Below are 24,606 nucleotides of genomic sequence, written 5' to 3'. Positions count from 1 at the left end.
ACAAGCCCCTCAGTCCACAAATAAGCCCCTCAGCCCACAAAGCCTCCGCCCAAAAATAAGCCCTTTTGCATAATCATCAATTTTGAACTAGTAATTAAACTAAATAAAAGAGGTTCACAAATAACCTCTCCTCCAAATTCAATACTTACTACTTATATACTGAGGTTATTGGGGGTTGGGTTTGTGTTAGGATAAATATGGTGATCTGTAAACAGAGTTTGTACTGGGTAGTTTGTAAATGGGGTCCCAGCTTCTTTAGTTTATAAGACTTCCTGTAAATAAAATGGGGTACTTTTTAATTTTCTATAGGCTAAGTGGGAAAAAAAAAAAAATGAACAGGATATAATTCATCTCAATTAATTCCATAAATGTAAGATAATCACAGAAAACAAAACATATGATTTTTTTCAGTAACAATTTATTTTGTTTACAACAAATCATAGTGAAAAAATAAATAATCATTTTAAACAAATTCAGCACTTTCAAACATTGAAAACTTCCAACACATATTGTTCCAACTGAAACATACAAACACTGTACAAATTAAATGACACATGTACAAATTAAGTGACACATGTACAAGTCAAGTGACACATGAACAAGTCAAGGGACACATATGTACAAATCAAGTGACACATTGTACAAATCAAGTGACACATGTACAAATCAAGTGACACATGTACAAGTCAAGTGACACATGTACAAATCAAATGACATGTACAAATCAAGTGACACATGTACAAGTCAAGTGACACATGTACAAATCAAGTGACACATGTACAAATCAAGTGACACATGTACAAATCAAGTGACACATGTACAAATCAAGTGACACATGTACAAGTCAAGTGACACATGTACAAATCAAGTGACATGTACAAATCAAGTGACACATGTACAAATCAAGTGACACATGTACAAATCAAGTGACACATGAACAAATCAAGTGACACATGTACAAGTCAAGTGACACATGTACAAATCAAGTGACACATGTACAAGTCAAGTGACACATGTACAAATCAAGTGACACATGTACAAGTCAAGTGACACATGTACAAATCAAGTGACACATGTACAAGTCAAGTGACACATGTACAAATCAAGTGACACATGTACAAGTCAAGTGACACATGTACAAATCAAGTGACACATGTACAAATCAAGTGACACATGTACAAGTCAGGTGACACATGAACAAGTCAAGTGACACATATGTACAAATCAAGTGACACATTGTCCAAATCAAGTGACACATGTACAAATCAAGTGACACATGTACAAATCAAGTGACACATGTACAAGTCAAGTGACACATGTACAAATCAAGTGACACATGTACAAATTAAGTGACACATGTACAAATCAAGTGACACATGTACAAATCAAGTGACACATACCGTATGTACAAATCAAGTGACACACATGTACAAATTAAGTGACACATGTACAAATCAAGTGACACATGAACAAGTCAAGTGACACATATGTACAAATCAAGTGACACATTGTACAAATGAGCTTTAAAATTATGCCGTACAAATTACCTAAACACATATGTTCACACATAACACAAGAGGAAAAATGAAATTATTTTATTCTGACTTATATTTATTAATGTTATATAGCAATTCTAGATTCAATATCAACAAATGATACCTGGCACAAAGTAGGGAATAAGTCCGGTGCAGTAAAACTGTATTTGATGGTATTTCTACTGAACTGTAATAATTCTGGGACGGGTTTATTACCAGACATTAGGTGATTTATTGCTGGATAAGTAAACAGCTTACAATTGATTCAACATATCAAATATACTAGGGTAATTCGTTTATTTTATGCGTTCTTAAAATCCCAGAGTTATTTCCCTTGTCTAGGTGATTGTCTCATGTAGAATGTGATAGTAATACAGATCTCTTTATCTTATTTATAAACAGATAGTGCAAACGTGTTATTATATTGTACTGGTGTGATAAACAGAAAATGCACAGGTGATAACATATCTATAGTATGTAACAATATGGGAGCAAGCTTAAAACAACTATAACTGTAAAGTTTCATACGGGATATTTTAACGCGTTATTTTTTCTAAAAGTTCTAAAATACTGTTTACTTTGATGGACGTTCGTTAGGTCTACGGAGAAAGCTGAATGGAGAATGTAGGTGCATACACATAGTTACGAGTCATTGCACCGTCACTTTCCGAAAATAGAAACGGATAATAAAGTAGGCGAAAACAAAGATGTGTGTAGAAGATTATAGTTACTCACTATCCCTCATTGTAATGTATCATTAATTAGACAATATACCTTTTGTGTAATCAATATCGGGTTTTACAATATACCATATTTATTCTAATAAACGCCCTGGGGGCGTGAAATTTTTCCAAGGGGGGGGGGGGGGGGGGGGCGTTTTATGGAGATCAAAATTTCAGGGTCGGTAAGTTGTGAGATCTGTTGTATGTACCCATTTCACACCATGAAACATATAGTGGTACTGTGTATATAGTTACTGAAACTTTGTTTTGGGGTTTGTGTTAGTTTTATGTTGGATATCCTTTAAATAATTACCTCTGGACACACGTGGATGGATATATAACTGTGCCACGGTAAGTTCTTTTTCTCGAGTTGAGGAACTTTTCTTTCCAAAAAAAGGGGGGGGCGTTTATTAGGGTGGGGGCGTTTATTAGAATACATACGGTATATAACATATCAATGATCTTCATATACATGTTTCCTTTTCTTGAAGAGACAAGACGCAACTGCATATAGCCTCGACTGACGATAACATTGGCGGGGCCCCATGAGGGGTAATGCAACCTGATTAAGCATGCGAAGTGTTCTGCTAACGAGCAGTGACATATGCTTAAGGGCCTACTAAATTGTCATGTTATTGTTTTGCTTTGATTTAGGTACTGTATTAACAAAACATGGTTGTGGAGACTTTAAATTTTCATAATAAAGGGAAAGTACGTCCTAGTTCTATGATACTATAATGCCTGATACTATATTCCATCAGTGATCTTTACAGTTATAGTTGTTTAAGATGCTATAATGGAATATCTCATTATAGGGAGACTGTTCCAGAGCTGTAATTCATACAAACATTTAGTGCAGGCAGATAAATCTCATACAATTATACAATACAAGCATTTTAAATTTCACATACCGAAATAAATTCACACAATGAAATAGATTATAATACAATTCTGGAATGTTACACATAAAATGCTAAATAATATTGAATAAAAAAATAACTATGGAACATTGGAACATATTAATTTGGCAAAGATCATTTATTGCTCTGGCCTCCCCTGAATGTCTGTATTATTATATTTGGACGGACATTAATGTACAACTTCAACAATAACAACCTTTTAATACCTATATGATATATGTCAGGCCCTAGTTTCGTCAATATTTCGTAACTTCAAATTTTCCATAGGATTTCATTACAGAATTAACGGAAGGCTCCTGTTTTCCTAAAATTCACTAATGAATTTCTACGGAAAAGTTAATGGATTACGTAAATTAGGGAGTGTTGATGAAACTGTTGCCTGGCAAAAAGCTGATATTAAAGGGGAAGGGAGAACTTCATAAAATATCTAAATTATTTTTTTGTTTACGCACAACTAACAAAAGAAATATATTTACAGTTTTTCAGAAATTGAAAACATGTACTGTTATGTTTTATAATACTACTTAAATTTAACTTACAGGGAAATTTATCTGTAAGTTTGAAGGTTACCAATCAGTTTAAAGTGATAATCCCCATCATGAGTGATATATGAGCCAGTTTTGTACTTACTTTCCCTTCTTTGTCTCATTTTAAACATTTCAGGACAGATATGGCTACATGTACACCTTTACCTATACCCAGGTAATATCACAGACATGAAGTGGACAGAACTCATTAATATAACAAATTAACATTATATGTAATTATCTGGTAAACATTAAATCAGCATTTTCATATCAAAATTAGATTTTACATATATACCCATTTAATCGAAGAAAATCGTTTTTCTCAAAAAATCACAATACATAAATAACCTTCATCTTATTTGATAACAAACGCCAAGCAAACACATTTTTTTTTTTTACTTTTCTTTTTAGGAAAAACATATTGTTATACCATGGACACAATATCATAAGAATGCAACAATAAGTGTCTATATTTTTTTTTATAATAATTTGTTGAGCAGTAAATGTATAGCTAGCTAGAACAGCAGTAAATCATATCATAAATTTATCATCAACATCACAGACATACAAGGTTCAAGTTATAACTTATGTAATAAGCCCAGGGGGGCCAACACATTAACTCTTGGGGGTTAAATTGGGCTTATTGCAGGACAAAGAATACAATTTCTTTTTAACTGAATCACAATAAGCATGTATTGAATGAATGGGCTTATCATCAGTCACAGACTTATTTCTGAATAGATATATGGTATACCGTATCTGTTTTTTACAACAAATATCAGATGTTTATGCAGATTCCTAGTATTTGCTCTTGATACAGTTAGTTCTCCCTTAAGACTATAATTTTGAAATCCATGCAGTAAACTGCTCTAGAATCAAAGTCTCACAATTATCCAGAACTTCATATGTAATTATGATAAAGTTTTCATGAAGGTTCACGAAATATTTATGAACTTCAAATTAAATAATAACTATTCATGAACTGTTCATGAATTGTCCCATTTAAACAGCAGAGAGAAGCAAGTTCATGAGTTCATGAACTCTGTAACTTCATATGAACTCTGAACTCTATAGTTCATGAAATCTGTACATATGGTACAGTTCATTAGCTGTTCATATTTTTTGTCTATGAAGAGTCCAAGGATGTTCATGAATTTTTTACAGGGAATTTTATGTACAAAATGTATTTTGTAATTGTAAACCTAATTTTTACATTAGTACAACACACATCATCAACATAACAAAATATAACCAGACAGAGAAAATGTGTGAGAGGCCTCACATTAAATACTAATATATCAACCCATGTACATATGGGTAACATCTGTATTCTGAATTCACAAATAAGTCTTATAATTATAATTGAACAAATGATGAATTTTAATGAAATTTTGTAAAATTTGAATTGGTATCAAACTCATTGACTGGTAGTGTTACGACATTATATATCAGTCTATAACAAACACAATACTTTTTATTCCCATTGTTTGATTATTTTTTTTTAAACAACCGATGACATGTTTTTATGAGTCATTTCAGCATCAACTTGGATTTGTGAAATCAGTACCCTGATTCCCATACATGCCAACTTCTTCGAATTTATACACGGGGCAAATTTTGTGTATTCAAATTTTCAAACTTAATTAAGAAAAGTATGTTATAGATATCTTTTGACAAACTTATACCTTAAAAATTCCAATACTTAAGCTATTTTTTCTTCTTGACTAATAAATCTAATGTTAAGACAATTGATAACAAATATCAGCTTCAGTTTTACTTGAAAGTAACTTCTTCATACTTGAAGATTTTCAATGTAAATTTCCCGTAAAATGATGCGAGTCTCCTGAAGTAGGGAGGGTTGGTAAGTTAGGGATGCTGTTATTGGTCCACATAATAAACTGACCGTTACATATGTAACTATAATGTTCTACAAAATAACATTTCTCTAGTACAGACAGCTGAAAATCAGCTTAATACTGCAAGTAATATTGAACAAATACATGTAGTAGCTTATTATTACTCTGTAGAGTGGGAAATTGTTTCAAGTAAAAAACAAAAAATAATTACATCACGTGGTTATACAAAAATGATACATTACTGCACATATACAACCAGGTTGCTTTCAGCACCTCAAAATTATACAACTACAGTATATACCAATGTAAGGGCCAATCCAGTAATATATCCACCAGAGGACTCTAGAAGTAAAGAGATAGTATATCCAGGGCGGCGGTCGGAGAAAACTTATCCTATAAAATATTCAAGTATTGTTTTGAATCAGTGGTTCTTGATTAACAAACCTTGAGTCATCCCGCTGGAAAGACCTTTTTTTTTACTGGAAAAACCCTTTAGTAAATCATCTTGAGCTTAATGTGGTCTGGAAAAATATTGCCTGAATTATACAAACAGGTGACAATTGCAGATACTGCAGTTTCTTTTAAGACTTTTGTTTCCTACCTGAACCAGATGAGAGTAGGGATATTTCATGTGAGTGTATGAACTCAATTCAGGATATTTCTCTCATCTATTATCAGACATCATTAGATATTTCAGGGATTCACAAAGTCATGTTTACGAAATCACATCTTCCCTGCATGCACACTCGCATACTTCGTAGCCATCTAACATTCAAATCTTTTTAATTCAGACTTTGGCTTCAAGACCATTACATATCATAATTATGTACTAATACTGTTATATAGTGAATTTTGCATAAAAATGTTAATATTTATTTATTGGCTGGATTTCTTTTGTGTGAACCCTTGGAATTCAATATCTATATAGATAGATATACAAAATGTTTTCATATATTGAAAGGTCATAATAGGTCATGACAATTGAGGAAACATTGGAGGTTTTCTTACAAAAATGTTACCAGAGACCTTCATAGTAAAATGTCCCCCAACATGACATAATGTTTAATGTCACAAGAGGTTATTGATATTATGCTGATGTTTATCACAATATTTCACGAAAATAAAATACGGAGGTCATCATACTAATAGGTCAAAAGGTGAAAGGTTAACAAGATCTTTAAAACAATAAAAAAAGAAAGATCTGTTTTCAGTGGTGCCGAGTGAAAAAGATCATTCTCCAAATAAGGAAATCATGAAAAAAAGTCTGCAGAGTTCAGGCAACAATTATTAGTGTTTAAGAGTCAGTAGAACATGAGAAGTACTGTCAGCAGGTATTTTCGTCCAAATACGGGCATTGCCAGAGGTCAAATGTCACCGGCGGAATCAGCATGAATGTATAGTCACATCTACGATGTTTGCTCACAATAGCAGACGGCAGAGATCATGAGAAAAGGTCGACATAGTTCCTAGAAATCTCGTCCACTTTCTTGTTGAAAATTTCTACGTTGTGATTTGTTTCTTCGATGTATTGCTGGATAAACTTGTCCAGGTCTGTAAACAAAAAGGAATACAAATAAACATCAACAAACAACAATTTATTACACCAAATAAACATCAACAAACAACAATTTATTACACAAAATAAACATCAACAAACAACAATTTACATTTTATTACACCAAATAAACATCAACAAACAACAATTTATTACACCAAATAAACATCAACAAACAACAATTAAACAAACCAATTTTTTGTTTAAATACAACATTGCCATATAAATCAAAAGATTTTTGATTTTTTTTTTTTTTTTTTAATAAAAAATTGCTTACAAAACCTGGTTTTTTTTATGTACATTATATTGAAGTCTGTTATATATAAGTAAAACCTACCTGGATGTGTATTCTGCTTTTCTCCGTCAAAGCTGACGAATTGTGTTCCGTTATAGAACCAGCCTTCTGGGAGGGCCTCCAGGTGATGCCGAGTCTGATCAAGGGAGATAATTCATATCATTAAACATACACAAATGATAGCCACACAAGTTGTGACGAACCACAGGGTGATGACATTTCTGTTCAGTAACTTGGATTCCACTTGTTAATGATTGAACTCCATCTTTTTCTCAACTTTAACCTAATATTCTTTCAAAATCTGATCAAACGAGTCCCAATGCACCTTTATCATAAACAAAATGTCAGTTGAGAAAATCTACAAGAGGAGAATAACCCTCAAAGAAACATTGTGTCCAATATCATAGTTAATCTATGCGGTATCTAAACAAAAATATTTATTGTTAATCAAAATTGATAATAACATATTAACCAGTTACATTCTATATACTTACATGGATTTTCTTTACATCTTCCTTCGAGACATTTTTGCGTGTTATAAGCTTCTTTTTCTCAGGCTTCTACAAACAAAATATTCGATTGTGAAATTTGTTCACTAATGAGACCAAAGTGTTTCCTCCAGGAAACCAACTTAATAAAACAGTTTAACACGTAGCTTGGTTGTTAAGTTTAAAATCAATAGAATTACCTCAGAAGTCTTCTACATTGCTTACTAAACTTTGCTTGTTAGTCTCAATATCACAACGCATTACAATAGATCATTCAGTAGAACAGCTCATTAGATATGTAATGGTAAACATACATTTACAAGTTTCAATTTTAAATTTCACTCAATCTTATAAATCATTTAGATTTTACAGAAATAACCATATATTAACTAGAATTTCAACACTTTAAATTCATAACTTCAATTAAAACACTGAAGAATATAAACTTTTGTTAATATCCTAAATATTTAATAGTGAAGTTTGTAATGCATTCAAATGACAGGTATTAGAGGACTTTAAGATCTGTTCAGGACCTTATTTTGATTATAAATCACTAATAATATATCAAATAATTCATATTTATATTCATAGAAAAGACTTAATACTAAGCCTTTTAAACGTCTTTTGACAGAAACCCCCAAAAATATTTTTGAAAATCTTAAACTTAAATATACTTTATTAAAAGAAGAATCCATACCTGTTTGACACAGAGTCGGACCCAGTCCTTTACCACGTTTTCCCGTAGTTCACACCCAGTGATCACGAGGAAGTTATCTCCCTTGGTATTGTGAGGACCATCCCCATTGCTTGTACTACTAGATAACTGGTCGAGACCTTTGGCAGCTGTCAGAGATGTGGTATCACTGAGGGTGATGTGATGAAGCTCCTTCAGGTTTGGAGAATCTGTAGGTAAATAATCCAGAATTAAATACTATGGTATAATGAGGCGTTCGTACAATACAATATTTCAATATGATTTACCCCACTCCATGTAAACGTACCACAAATGCAACAAGACTATACCTATAGCTTCTTGACAATTAGGTTTGAAATTAAGAGGTAAAATAACGTAAAAAAGAAAGAAAACTACAATGTATTGTGAAAAGTTTCTAAAAGTGATGCTTTACTTTTTCCAGTTATGCACATTCCCCAAAACTCTCCCTCACATATCCTGATTTTTCATACCTAATCATATTGAGATCATCACACTTACTGTACAGTTTTTCATCTGATTGGTCCAAGTTGTAAGTACAGATCTAGTTAAAGGGTTAAAGTGAAAGGGTTTGTAATGTTCTTGATTTCTAATTCCCGAGGTTATATATCGGAATCCTTACCTGTGAAGTGAAGCATGCCGTGTACAAAGTAAATGTTACCCTTGCATGGAAATGTCATCAAAGAACTCTTCAGGCCTGAAGGTACAAAATATCACATAAATGCACGAATAGACCAAAGTAGTGAGTTTTACTGTTTCATTTATGTATTAATTTTTAAAACTTAAGATTGGCTTGATTGGAAAGTATACATTGCATAAAAAAAAAAACCTAAAAAAAACAAACAAAAAAAACCCAAAAATATTACTAAAGCAATACATGTCCCCTACCACTGTCCCCGCCAGATTTATAAAGAAACTTGGCTTTTCTAAAAAATAGTAACAATAACCTTGACCTTCACTCAACAACACCAAAACTAAAATTTGTTTGAAATATTATGGTTCTTTGTAGTTGTGTTAAGTTTTATCAAAATCCTGCAAGGAATGAAGTTGCTAGAGAGCTGACAAGGATTTTCTAAAAATAGTAACAGTGATCTTTGACCTTGACCCAACAATCGTGAAACTCAAACTTGTCATAGTATTAGGGTCCTTTGTACTTGTGAATTAACTTTAATCAAAATCTCTTGCGGAATGACACAGCTAGAGAGCTGACAAACATTGGTGTTTACACACATATATACAAGGCAGACAGAAAGGAAACCTTTAGTTCCCCTGATTTCAGCCGTAGTGGACTATTAAGGGAGAAATTAATGAACATTACCAAAAACAAAGAATATTTTAATTTTTTTTAATTACCTTTGAGCTTTTTCAGTAGAAGTGGACTTTCCAAGGGCTGTGAGAATCTCAGGAGAATGCTGTTCATTTTGAGTAGAGTTGTCTGCTCCTTCCATGCCTCCAAGGACCTGAACATAATTTATTTACAGTGTAAAGCAGTCTGTGTGACAACTAAACAGCTCACACGCAATGTAGGCCAGGTCACAGCAAAAACATAGGCTATACTGTACTCTTATTCAAACAATGAATTTGTTATTGTAACAGATTTGAGATCAATTTAGTCAGCTACTGTATTCAATTTAGTTAGCTACTGTATTCAATTTAGTCATGACTGTATTCAATTTTAAATTCACCTGATATCAACCATTTTTGTGTGTATTTAACAACCATGAATATTGTGAAATTAAAACCCCAGGAAGTACATATTACCAAATCCAGTAAAGTTAAACATACCAGCCGGGACACAGAAGATGTCTAGCCCGCACTTTTTCATCCTGCATGAAGGCTGTCTCTGACAGCATGGCATCGATGTCCATACTCCTATAAATAAAAACAGGAATAAGTTACATTAAATGTTCCTAACCTGGAATATAATCAGCTTATAACTTCAGCTTTTATAATTTTATTATTAGAAAATTGACAGTTCATCTGTAATTAGTACATTAAAGATTATCTCCTTATACAGTAACATTGTAATGGACTATCTCTGTATTACATTGTAATGAATATCTCTGTATTACATTGTAATGAATTATCTCTTTATTACATTGTAATGAATTATCTCTTTATTACATTGTAATGAATTATCTCTGTATTACATTGTAATGAATTATCTCTGTATTACATTGTAATGAAGTCTCTCTTTATAACATTGTAATGAATTATCTCTTTATTACATTGTAATGAATTATCTCTTTATTACATTGTAATAAATTATCTCTTTATTACATTGTAATAAATTATCTCTTTATTACATTGTAATAAATTATATCTTTATTACATTGTAATGAATTATCTCTTTATTACACTGTAATGTTTTATCTCTTTATAACATTGTAATGGAGTAGCTCTTAACTACATTGTAATGGAGTATATCTTTATTACATTGTAAGTGAGTCTCTCTTTATAACATTGTAATGGAGTATATCTTTATTACATTGTAAGTGAGTCTCTCTTTATAACAGAGTATATCTTTAATGTGATTGTATATCCACCTTGTTACTTTGCCATTTTCTGCCAAGAAAAAAGCTACATCTGTGTTGATAGACCGAAGTAGATTCTGAATTTCCAGCAAAGATTGGTTCTGAAAATAAACGATGTAATCATGTATCTATACTGAATAAATGATGTAATCACGTATCTATACTGAATAAATGATGTAATCATGTATCTATACTGAATAAACGATGTAATCATGTAGCTATACTGAATAAACGATGTAATCATGTATCTATACTGAATAAACCATGTAATCATGTATCTATACTGAATAAATGATGTAATCATGTATCTATACTGAATAAACGATGTAATCATGTATCTATACTGAACAAACCATGTAATCATGTATCTATACTGAATAAATGATGTAATCATGTATCTATACTGAATAAATGATGTAATCACGTATCTATACTGAATGAATGATGTAATCATGTATCTATACTGAATAAACCATGTAATCATGTATCTATACTGAATAAATTATGTAATCATGTATCTATACTGAATAAACGATGTAATCATGTATCTATACAGAACAAACCATGTAATCATGTATCTATACTGAATAAATGATGTAATCATGTATCTATACTGAATAAATGATGTAATCACGTATCTATACTGAATAAATGATGTAATCATGTATCTATACTGAATAAATGATGTAATCATGTATCTATACTGAATAAATGATGTAATCACGTATCTATACTGAATAAATGATGTAATCATGTATCTATACTGAATAAACCATGTTATCATGTATCTATACTGAATAAATGATGTAATCATGTATCTATACTGAATAAACGATGTAATCATGTATCTATACTGAATAAACCATGTAATCATGTATCTATACTGAATAAATGATGTAATCATGTATCTATACTGAATAAATGATGTAATCATGTATCTATACTGAATAAACCATGTAATCATGTATCTATACTGAATAAACGATGTAATCACGTATCTATACTGAATAAACCATGTAATCACGTAGCTATACTGAATAAACCATGTAATCATGTAGTGTTACTGAATAAACCATGTAATCACGTAGTGTTACTGAATAAACCATGTAATCATGTATCTATACTGAATAAACGATGTAATCATGTATCTATACTGAATAAACGATGTAATCATGTATCTATACTGAATAAATGATGTAATCATGTATCTATACTGAATAAATGATGTAATCACGTATCTATAGTGAATAAACCATGTAATCATGTAGCTATACTGAATAAATGATGTAATCACGTATCTATACTGAATAAATGATGTAATCATGTATCTATACTGAATAAATGATGTAATCATGTATCTATACTGAATAAACCATGTAATCATGTATCTATACTGAATAAACGATGTAATCATGTAGCTATACTGAATAAACGATGTAATCATGTAGCTATACTGAATAAACGATGTGATCATGTATCTACACTGAATAAATGATGTAATCATGTATCTATACTGAATAAACCATGTAATCATGTAGCTATACTGAATAAATGATGTAAACCATGTAATCACGTATCTATACTGAATAAACCATGTAATCATGTATCTATACTGAATAAACCATGTAATCATGTAGCTATACTGAATAAACCATGTAATCATGTAGCTATACTGAATAAACGATGTAATCATGTAGCTATACTGAATAAACGATGTAATCATGTATCTATACTGAATAAACCATGTAATCATGTATCTATACTGAATAAACGATGTAATCATGTATCTATACTGAATAAACCATGTAATCATGTATCTATACTGAATAAACCATGTAATCATGTATCTATACTGAATAAACCATGTAAAAATGTATCTATACTGAATAAACCATGTAATCATGTATCTATACTGAATAAACCATGTAATCATGTATCTATACTGAATAAACCATGTAATCATGTATCTATACTGAATAAACCATGTAATAATGTATCTATACTGAATAAACCATGCAATCATGTATCTATACTGAATAAACCATGTAATCATGTATCTATACTGAATAAACCATGTAATCATGTATCTATACTGAATAAACGATGTAATCATGTATCTATACTGAATAAACCATGTTATCATGTATCTATACTGAATAAACGATGTAATCATGTATCTATACTGAATAAACCATGTAATCATGTATCTATACTGAATAAACCATGTAATCACGTATCTATACTGAATAAACGATGTAATCATGTATCTATACTGAATAAACGATGTAATCACGTATCTATACTGAATAAACGATGTAATCATGTAGCTATACTGAATAAACCATGTAATCATGTATCTATACTGAATAAACCATGTAATCATGTAGCTATACTGAATAAACAATGTAATCACGTATCTATACTGAATAAACCATGTAATCATGTAGCTATACTGAATAAACGATGTAATCATGTAGCTATACTGAATAAACGATGTAATCATGTAGCTATACTGAATTAACATAGAGTAGGAACTGATCTAACTAAACAATATAACATACTATTTCAATTGTCTTGTACCAACTGAGATTTATCATAACAATTAAATATCAATAAGGCATCACAAATGACACAAACCTCCTTACCTGTATACCTACCTTATTATCTTACAATCAGTCCAGAGAGCTTAGCACGTAATCTCTGATGTGGGGATGGGCTAATTGCAAGTTGATTAAATATTAGTTGACATCTTCACTGAAATGCATAACATATAGATACTGGGGGTTGGGGGGTTGGGGGTGGGTTGGGGAGCTTATTACCAGGCAGGGGCTTAATTATTGCAGACTTAGGTTCCGTGAACAATGCCTTTGCACAGACTTGTTTTCTTTCAACAAATGTCTACACAAGTGCATTACCATGACGACTGATCACAATAGCGACTTACCTTGACTGATGTTGAGGAGGTGAAGAGGATATTGTTCACCCAGCCCTGGGCACAGTCATTGAGCAGGTTAGGTATTGTTAGTCTGTAATAGAAACCATTACTAGTCATACCAAACATTTCAGAACATTGTTTATTGTCTAGGGTAATGCTACAATACCGTATTTGACCTAATAAGGGCGCAGGGCGCGGGTAATTGACAGTGGGGGCGCCCTTATTAAGATTAGTTATTCTGAAGTTTTATGAAACAGACTATACCTTATAGCAGAATACCCAAGGTTGTGGAAACGGTAAAATATTCAGTCATAAAAATATTCCAGATGAAGATATCTATTCATTATCATATATTAAGCTAAAACATCACTTGAATACTCCTGTAAACTTGTTAACCATGCCAGCTGATCTTTAGACCAGAGAACGTGTGTTCCACCATTTATGTTCAAATGGAACTCTTTTGTGTTCTATTTATAGAAACAGGTGATTTCCCAGATCATATCAGACATCGTTTTCTTTGACCTAATAATTGATTTACAATGTCTTTTACTAGCTTTCTGTTCTGAACAAAAGTTATTTATCAACAAGAATGAAGTCTTTACTTTATCTTCAAATAAAGATGGTAAGTTATTATTTGTATGTGTGTTTAGTTTTGGGTGCTCTTTGCACTGACATGTCATCTGTAGCCTGTAGGAATTCACAAAATGTGGCGAAAACATGTGTTTCAGTTACTTAATTTGTTTTAAAGAAAATTGAACACATAAAGTAGCAAAATATTTCACATGAATTATTACTTTTGAACACCATTTTGACACCATTTTGACACTCAGTCAAAGATTTATTTCCTTGAAAAAAGGTAGGGGCGCCCTTATTAGGGTAGGCGCCCTTATTAGGTCAAATACGGTACATGGTAGAATGTTAACTTATGTTTCTTACAATTCAAGCTCTATGCTTCTGGTGACACATTAAATTTGGTGTTTCAGCAAAAATCTCATCTTTTGATAAATCATTATTTAAACTTTCTTTTTTTTTCTAAACCTGTCATTGAGCTCATTTTACTGGTACATGTAGCGATAATCATCACCTAGGGTAGGAGTTATCTCCCTTCGTACATCAGGTAATCAACATGTTCACATGATACGGCATTGTCATGTGTAAATATGTAAAAAAAAATACAGACAATTTAGCTGACAATCAGACAACACCTTCTTGTTGATGACAATTCATTTAAACTATTTTTGAAACAAGAAAAACAATAAAAATGTTGAGATCTCTTGTACTGACTTGGACACTTCCGACAACATGGACAATTTTAAAATTCAGTTAAAGTTAGTTATGAGATACGCAGTTCACGTTGCTTTTGGCAGATGGAAACTATTACAAAGGGATAATTATAGCCAATTAAAAACAAGAAATGTCAAACAGAATTAACAGCCTGTAGAAAATGTGAGAAGATTTAATTATAGACTGTGGTATTGAAAAATGGCAATTAACATTAAAGACGGTGGCATTGAACATTAGTAATCAATTATAGACGGTGGCATTGAATAACAGCAATTCATTATAGAATGTGGCATCGAATACATGTAACAGTAGTTCATTAGAATGTGGCATTAAATAACGACGGTGCGTTGTAGAATAACAACAATTTATTCACCCACCCTCCATTCAAAAAATAAATAAATAAATAAATTTCCTTGTTTCACCTGCTTGAAAACAAGAGGCCAAATGGGCCTGTATCGCTCAAAGTTGATATACTGTACATGTAGAAGGATGATTATGACTTCAATGGTGCTTCCTTGAAAATTTTCGTGGAAGATTAAGAATCAGGTACAAGAAATTTCTTACTAGTTGAAAAACATTTTTTTTTAATTTTAAAATTTTCTTTGGTTTTGGTTTTTGTTTTTTTGTTTTTGGTTTTTGGTTTTTCTTCAAATTTTTAGCCTGGGCATAAGAAAGGCTTACCTGCGTTCTATGTAGGCATTGAGAGGGTCCACACACACCGTCACAGCACCTGTTACACAGATAGTCACATTGTCTTAAAACATTCTGGGTTAGATCTTAAGAATTACACGTCTTAAAACAAACATGGCATGTGAAGATGTACAATCTGAAAACATTTGGCTACAGTTTCATCAATGTTTCTAACTAATTTTTTTACTTATAAATCTTCAGAGGAAATCATTATTGTATTTAAGTTAGAAATATTTGCTAAGGAAGCTTTCCTTTAATTCTGTTGAAATGCTTTAATTCTTATGGAAAATTTTACATTACGGAATTTCTTTAAGTTAGAAAACTTTGATAAGATCCTGGCCTGGTTTAGATCCGCCATTTCAGTTTAGATACTTTGTCAGTATATAGCATATCAAACTTAACAAAGGAAACAAAAGATGCTGGTCATAAGTTCAATAAAGTGGTATTAAATTACCTATTTTGGTGACCTTTCTGACCTCTGGGTCTGGATGACAATGTATAGCTTGGACCACTTGTACAATGTCCACATTCCTACAACAAGATAAACACCTACATATATAAGGGGAAGTTAAACTGGCATGAATCAAACAAAAAACAAACATTAGTAAAATTAAATTTTCATACGGCAAATAATGAACATAGAACTGCATCATACAGCTATTTCGTCCTTCTAGGACTCATCAGTGATGCTATGGACATCATACATCTGTTTAGTCCTTCTAGGACTCGTCAGTGATGCTAGGGACATCATACAGCCGTTTCGTCCTTCTAGGACTCATCAGTGATGCTATGGACATCATACATCTGTTTAGTCCTTCTAGGACTCGTCAGTGATGCTAGGGACATCATACAGCCGTTTCGTCCTTCTAGGACTCATCAGTGATGCTAAGGACATCATACAGCTGTTTTATTCTTCTACCGAGGACTTGTCAGTGATGAAATGGACATCATACAGCTGTTTTGTCCCTCTAAGACATGTCAGTGATGTTAGGGACAATATACAAACCATTTCATCATTCTAGGACTCGTCAGTGTCATCAGTGTCCAAAATAAAGAATCATAACTAAAACAAGACATCTGGTTTTCAATCGAATTGGAGACATCTACAATACTCACCCGTGCATTTGAAATAAAATACATTCTACATACAGAAATTTGAAACAGACATGACAGTCCCATCATCTCCAACATACAATTTTTACATGGTACATGACATCTGACTTACATTGGAGTGACCACTAACACTCGGGCCTTGGACGTGGTGGACATCACCACTGACCGTCTTCTCCTGTTGTTACTGACCAGGGAGGTCAAAGACATTTGTAGCTGACCAGGAATGTAAGAGTCCGTAGTATCCAGAGGCTGTCGTAGAACGGTCCACCTGAAAAATCAGCGTCAATGTACAAGTTTGAGGATGACTCATTAGTTAACCACCTTGAGCTTACATGGCTAATTATTCGTGAATAACTAAAGTATGTAGATGATTTATTCATCCTGCAGATTTCGGCTAAAATTTATCCATGTTCCAAAATTTCAAATAATTCAGTAAATTTCACAATCTAACTCTACAACATTAATGTTTAGACCTAAAGTTAACCCAAAAATCAGCATCTTGTTACAATAATTCTGAATTCATTTTTTTTTATTGATGGATTAAGAAAAAATTGAGAATATTTTAGAATAATCCAGCCATTTCATAGTTTGAATTTAAAGATATATAGTTCAGGAATAAATAGGTTCATCTCCTCAATTAACCAAACCAATATGTATGACCACTGACTATTGACATTTTGCGTTTCTGTGGTGAGAGATAATTCCTATGTTAGGTACATACTTGATTCTGTCTTTGGTGATCTCAGTTAATGTGTCACATAACGTCGCCTTGTGATTCCCATGTACTCCTCCAACAATGTTAACCACAATCTGAAACAAACACAATACATATTTTATTATCCCTACAACGACCACAGTCTGAAACAAACACAATACATATTTTATTATCCCTACAACGACCACAGTCTGAAACAACAAGGATTTTATAATTCTATTATCCCTCCCACAACTCAGTCTGAAACACCAAGGAATTTATAATTCTATTATCCCTCCGAAAATCACAGTCTTAAACACCAAGGATTTATAATTCTATTATCCCTACAACGACCACAGTCTGAAACACCAAGGAATTCATAATTCTTATATTCCTCCCACAACCACACCAAGGATTTATAATTCTATTATCCCTCCCACAACTTCAGTCTTAAACACCAAGGATTTTATAATTCTATTATCCCTACAACGACCACAGTCTGAAACAACAAGGATTTTATAATTCTATTATCCCTCCCACAACTACAGTCTGAAACACCAAGGAATTTATGATTCTGTTTTTCCTCCGACAACCCCAGTCTGAAACAAAGGATTTTATAATTCTATTATTCCTCTCAAAACCACAATCTAAAACAAACACTTATAATTTGTTATTCTATATAACCCTTCTAACAACCATAATCTAAAACACCAAGGATTTTATATATATCAACATATTAAATTAAATGATTCATAAACACAATTTTAAATTACCTGTAGAAAACATCAATAATTTAAACAACTCCAACCCAATGCTAACAGAGTATGAATGATTAGGTTGTTAAAGTATTGTTTATACAATAACACAAGTCACATTAGCTATAAAAGTTACATTTATTGAACAACTCTACTTTCATGTATCAACACATTATAATTTTTTGGCATTCTTAGGGGCTACTCTGTAGGATTATTCCTTAAGGTAAATTTGGAATTAACTTGGTAATATCCAATCCATAGTGATAACCGCAGCCCCTGGAAAATCCCCATAGGTGCAGGGTTGTACAAGTTTGAATATAAATCCGAATTGGGGGTAAAATTCAAATATGTTGAATTATAAGGCCAAATCGATTGAAATAGATTAACATAATTTCAAGAGAGCCCCAGGTAAGACAATAGAACCATTCAATACAAATTAAGAATTACATACAGTGGAGTCATGAAGGAAACATCATACAGCTGTTTAAAACTTTTAGGACTTGTAAGTGATGTTAATTAACCTTGGGCCTTAACAATTGATTATAGGAGGCCATAGAGCAAACTAAAACAAGAGATCCCCGAGGGATCTTGGCGCCCACCATTGAATGATCTTTATAGGTTCCATGTCAGATTGATCTTTTCTCTATTTTTCCCCTCCTCTTACTAATCTGTGTAAATTGAGAAACATTCCTGAAGTACTTTTCAAACAAGGGGAACCTATATATGATCCCTTTAGTACTTTCTAAGAAATAGCGATAACAAACTTCAATTGTCAAAATCCAAGATAGCTACCTGGCGGCCATGTTGTTTTCAGATTGGACCCAAAATGCAATATGCATAACTAGGGACCATGGGAAACCTACATATGAAATTTGAGAAAGATCCCTTCAGTACTTTCTGAGAAATAGCGATAACAAACTTCAATTGTCAAAATCCAAGATGGCTGCCTGTTGGCCATGTTGTTTTCTGATTGGTCTCAAAATGCAATATGCATAACCAGGCACCAGGGGGAACCTACATATGAAATTTCAGAAAGATCCCTTAAGTACTTTCTGAGAAATAGCGATAACAAACTTCAATTGTCAAAATACAAGATGGCTGCCTGTCGGCCATGTTGTTTTCCGATTGGTCTCAAAATGCAATATGCATAACTAGGAACCAAGGGAAACCTACATATGAAATTTGAGAAAGATCCCTTCAGCACTTTCTCAGAAATAGCGATAACAAGAATTGTTTACGGACGGAGGGATGGACGGACGGACGGACGGACGGACGGACGGACAGAGGGAGGGAGGGATGGACGGACCACGGATGCAGGGCGATTCGAATAGCCCACCATCTGATGATGGTGGGCTAAAAAGGGCCAAAAAAATGCAAAAAACTTGACAAGGAGGCTCAATAAATTCATATAGCATTAACTAGAACTGTCACCAGGATGGCTGACTTATACCCCCGCAATCTGCACGAGTCAATGGTGAATTGGAACTGTTAATAAGAGACTAACTAAGATAACCCAGTAATATAGTGACCAGTTGTCATACCAACCATAATTTTGAGAAAAAGAAAGTGAGATGCACATCTACACATGGTCCTCTATATTTGTGTGGAGTTTCATTGAAATCGGCCCTTCAGTTTAGGAGTTGTCCGCACAAACTTAAAGTTATGGTTCTTATCGGAAAACCTGTTTATAGTCACCAGTTGCCATAGCAACCATATTTTTGAGAAAAAGAAAGTGGCATGCACATAGTATATACATAGTATTCCAGTATACCCCCCTAACTTTGTTGCGGGGGTATAATAAATTTAAATGATGATAAATAATTTACTGTACCTCTATAGCTTTATCCTCCGGTTCTCTCTCTTCACCAGGTCTGCGATTCTCCTCTGCGATGCTGCGATCAGTGTCGAGAGGCTGGACGATGTTACGGATGGCAGGAATAGCCACCTCAGGGATTGGGATGTCGCTCACGCTACTGGCTGAGTAGTGAGCTAGGAACCTGTCATAGAATATTACATTGAAAGGGGAGGTAACTTATCCTAATGATAAAGGGGAGGTAACTTGTCCTAATGACAAAGGGGAGGTAACTTGTCATTATGACAAAGTATTTGGCCAGGAACCTGTCATAGAATATTACATTGAAAGGGGAGGTAACTTATCCCAATGACAAAGGGGAGGTAATTTGTCCTAATGATAAAGGGGAGATAACTTATCCTAATGACAAAGGGGAGGTAACTTGTCATTATGACAAAGTATTTGGCCAGGAACCTGTCATAAAATATTACATTGAAAGGGGAGGTAACTTATCCCAATGACAAAGGGGAGTAATTTGTCCTAATGACCAAGTGATGGGCCAGGAACCTGTCATAGAATATTACATTGCAAGGGGAGGTAACTTATGCCTCAAGTGGTGCGCTACATTGTAGGAACCTGTCTGTAGAACATTACATTGAAATGGGAGATAACTATTCTTCCCAGAAAGTTTTCCAATGTGAATAGAATTTGAGGGGCCAGGATGTGATCTGGACATCAGGGGCCAGGATGTGATCTGGACTTGAGGGGCCAGGATGTGATCTGGACTTGAGGGGCCAGGATGTGATCTGGACTTCGGGGGGCCAGGATGTCATCTGGACTTGAGGGGGCCATGATGTGATCTGGACTTGAGGGGCCAGGATGTGATCTGGACATCAGGGGGCCAGGATGTGATCTGGACTTGAGGGGCCAGGATGTGATCTGGACTTCGGGGGGCCAGGATGTGATCTGGACTTCAGGGGCCAGGATGTGATCTGGACTTCAGGGGCCAGGATGTGATCTGGACTTTAGGGGCCAGGATGTGATCTGGACTTCGGGGGGCCAGGATGTGATCTGGACTTCAGGGGCCAGGATGTGATCTGGACTTCAGGGGCCAGGATGTGATCTGGAGTTTGGGGGGCCAGGATGTGATCTGGACTTCGGGGGGCCAGGATGTGATCTGGACTTCAGGGGGCCAGGATGTGATCTGGACTTCAGGGGCCAGGATGTGATCTGGACTTCGGGGGGCCAGGATGTGATCTGGAGTTTGGGGGGGCCAGGATGTGATCTGGACTTCGGGGGGCCAGGATGTGATCTGGACTTCAGGGGGCCAGGATGTGATCTGGACTTCAGGGGGCCAGGATGTGATCTGGACTTCAGGGGGCCAGGATGTGATCTGGACTTCAGGGGCCAGGATGTGATCTGGACTTCAGGGGCCAGGATGTGATCTGGACTTCGGGGGGCCAGGATGTGATCTGGACTTCGGGGGGCCAGGATGTGATCTGGACTTCGGACGCGGCAAAAAATGAGACAAAGCATGATTGATAGTTTACAGTGATCACCACTTACAATTTGAGGTTAGGAAGTGTCGACAGGGCTCGGGGAAATCCTGTCAGATGAACAGAAGGTGGACTCAGCTGGTAGTGGTTCTGTAGGTAGTTATACCTGTCATATATACAAACATAGTATGATATTACCTGTCAACATCAATATATACAAACATAGTATGATATAAGTAATCATATATCAAACTAAACAATCCATTTTTTCTTCTGTACAGAAGTAACATGAACATAGTCATCTTCACAAGATCTTACGCTATACCAGATATATGTCATAGACTGAGTCTAACATCACAGACTTAACATACCCAGTACGTCATAGACTAAGTCTACCATCATACACTAAACATACTTGGTATGTCATAGACTGAGTCTACCATCATAGACTTAACATACCCTGTACGTCATAGACTGAGTCTACCATCATACACTAAACATACTTGGTATGTCATAGACCGAGTCTACCATCACAGACTTAACATACTTGGTATTTCATAGACTGAGTCTACCATCATAGACTTAACATACCCTGTACGTCATAGACTGAGTCTACCATCATACACTAAACATACTTGGTATGTCATAGACCGAGTCTACCATCACAGACTTAACATACTTGGTATGTCATAGACTGAGTCTACCATCATAGACTTAACATACCCTGTACGTCATAGACTGAGTCTACCATCATAGACTTAACATACCCTGTACGTCATAGACTGAGTCTACCATCACAGACTTAACATAGTCTTGACATGTCATAACCTAAGTTATTATCCTAGACTCACGTCATAGCCTTGACATGTCATAACCTAAGTTATTATCCTAGACTCACGTCATAGCCTTGACATGTCATAACCTAAGTTATTATCCTTGACTCGCGTCATAGCCCAATGACATGTCATAACCTAAGTTATTATCCTTGACTCACGTCATAGTCTTGACATGTCATAACCTAAGTTATTATCCTAGACTCACGTCATAGTCTTGACATGTCATAACCTAAGTTATTATCCTTGACTCACGTCATAGCCTTGACATGTCATAACCTAAGTCATTATCCTAGACTCACGTCATAGTCTTGACATGTCATAACCTAAGTTATTATCCTAGACTCACGTCATAGTTTTGACATGTCATAACCTAAGTTATTATCATGGACTCACGTCATAGCCTTGACATGTCATAACCTAAGCTATTATCCTAGACTCACGTCATAGTTTTGACATGTCATAACCTAAGTTATTATCATGGACTCCCGTCATAGACTTGACATGTCATAACCTAAGTTATTATCCTTGACTCGCGTCATAGCCCAATGACATGTCATAACCTAAGTTATTATCCTTGACTTGCGTCATAGTCTTGACATGTCATAACCTAAGTTATTATCATGGACTCACGTCATAGCCTTGACATGTCATAACCTAAGCTATTATCCTTGACTCACGTCATAGTTTTGACATGTCATAACCTAAGTTATTATCATGGACTCCCGTCATAGACTTGACATGTCATAACCTAAGTTATTATCCTTGACTCACGTCATAGCCCAATGACATGTCATAACCTAAGTTATTATCCTTGACTTGCGTCATAGTCTTGACATGTCATAACCTAAGTTATTATCCTTGACTCACGTCATAGACTTGACATGTCATAACCTAAGTTATTATCCTAGACTCACGTCATAGCCTTGACATATCATAACCTAAGTTATTATCCTAGACTCACGTCATAGCCTTGACATATCATAACCTAAATTATTATCCTTGACTCACGTCATAGCCTTGACATGTTATAAACATCACATTAGTCATATCCTAATTGTGTCTAAGCTGCGTGATATGAAATAAACAAAATCCCATGGCACAAGTCATAAAGCCTAAACAAAGACATTTACTGACACCTAACTCAACACACAATTCCACCATCCCAAGGGATCAAAGAGACTTGTACAAAGTAATGACAACCGAGCTTACAGTGAATGATTTACATCAATTTAATATATTTGTGGAAAAAAGGCCTCGATGAAAATTTGTTTTACTAAAACAACTTTCGATTTTAAATCAGATCGAGAGAATCCTGATAACCCAGCCGATTTGTCAACTACAAGTTAGTCTGACATTGTCAGCGTTTTACACCTCTGTGTGCTCGTAAAAGTTGTCTCCAGCATAGAGACAATTTATATCAGATCTTGAAATAAACTTTGCTACTTTGTAGATATTGTTTACCTATTAAAATCTTTATCAAATAATCAATATATCTTTATCAAATAATAATAATTTTTATCAAATAACCAATATTTTTATCAATTAATCAATAACTTGATCAAATAATCATTATCTTTATCAAATAATCAATATCTTTATCAAATAATCAATATCTTTATCAAATATCAATATCTTTATCAAATAATCAATATCTTTATCAAATATCAATATCTTGTTGATCAATATGTATATCAAGTAATCAATATTTTTTATCACATATCACACAATTTGGCTATATGTGATAAAGCAGTGTAAAAGATTTAAATAATTTTAGCCATCTCACTACATAATCTTCTACTAAACCTTGAAATACAAACCAGCTATGAGAATCATTTTGAAGACAAAATTTGAAGAGGCTAACAAGTAT

General features: G+C 34.0%; 1 protein-coding gene across 1 annotated transcript in view; it reads right to left on the bottom strand.

Moving 5' to 3' along the window:
* Window positions 1-4,184: 4,184 nt before the first annotated feature.
* The window catches only part of LOC117339225 (uncharacterized protein C20orf194 homolog), a 153,070-nt gene continuing 132,648 nt past the window's right edge, over window positions 4,185-24,606 (bottom strand). The window contains exons 21-35 of the mRNA XM_033900699.1: window positions 21,974-22,069; window positions 20,447-20,612; window positions 17,888-17,976; window positions 17,279-17,434; window positions 16,508-16,584; window positions 16,045-16,093; window positions 14,089-14,170; window positions 11,157-11,245; window positions 10,396-10,482; window positions 9,964-10,070; window positions 9,233-9,307; window positions 8,596-8,801; window positions 7,905-7,970; window positions 7,453-7,546; window positions 4,185-7,111 (exon numbers count right to left, since the gene is read on the bottom strand). Coding sequence (XP_033756590.1) covers window positions 7,002-7,111; window positions 7,453-7,546; window positions 7,905-7,970; window positions 8,596-8,801; window positions 9,233-9,307; window positions 9,964-10,070; window positions 10,396-10,482; window positions 11,157-11,245; window positions 14,089-14,170; window positions 16,045-16,093; window positions 16,508-16,584; window positions 17,279-17,434; window positions 17,888-17,976; window positions 20,447-20,612; window positions 21,974-22,069 — 1,549 coding nt within the window. The 3' untranslated portion in view covers window positions 4,185-7,001. The remainder of the gene's footprint in view (window positions 7,112-7,452; window positions 7,547-7,904; window positions 7,971-8,595; window positions 8,802-9,232; window positions 9,308-9,963; window positions 10,071-10,395; window positions 10,483-11,156; window positions 11,246-14,088; window positions 14,171-16,044; window positions 16,094-16,507; window positions 16,585-17,278; window positions 17,435-17,887; window positions 17,977-20,446; window positions 20,613-21,973; window positions 22,070-24,606) is intronic.

Source organism: Pecten maximus, chromosome 12 (genome assembly GCF_902652985.1).
Source record: "Pecten maximus chromosome 12, xPecMax1.1, whole genome shotgun sequence".
In the NCBI taxonomy this organism is placed as follows: Eukaryota; Metazoa; Mollusca; class Bivalvia; order Pectinida; family Pectinidae; genus Pecten; species Pecten maximus.
Note: the sequence above shows the minus strand (reverse complement) of the source record. Positions and strands in the feature narration are given on the sequence as shown.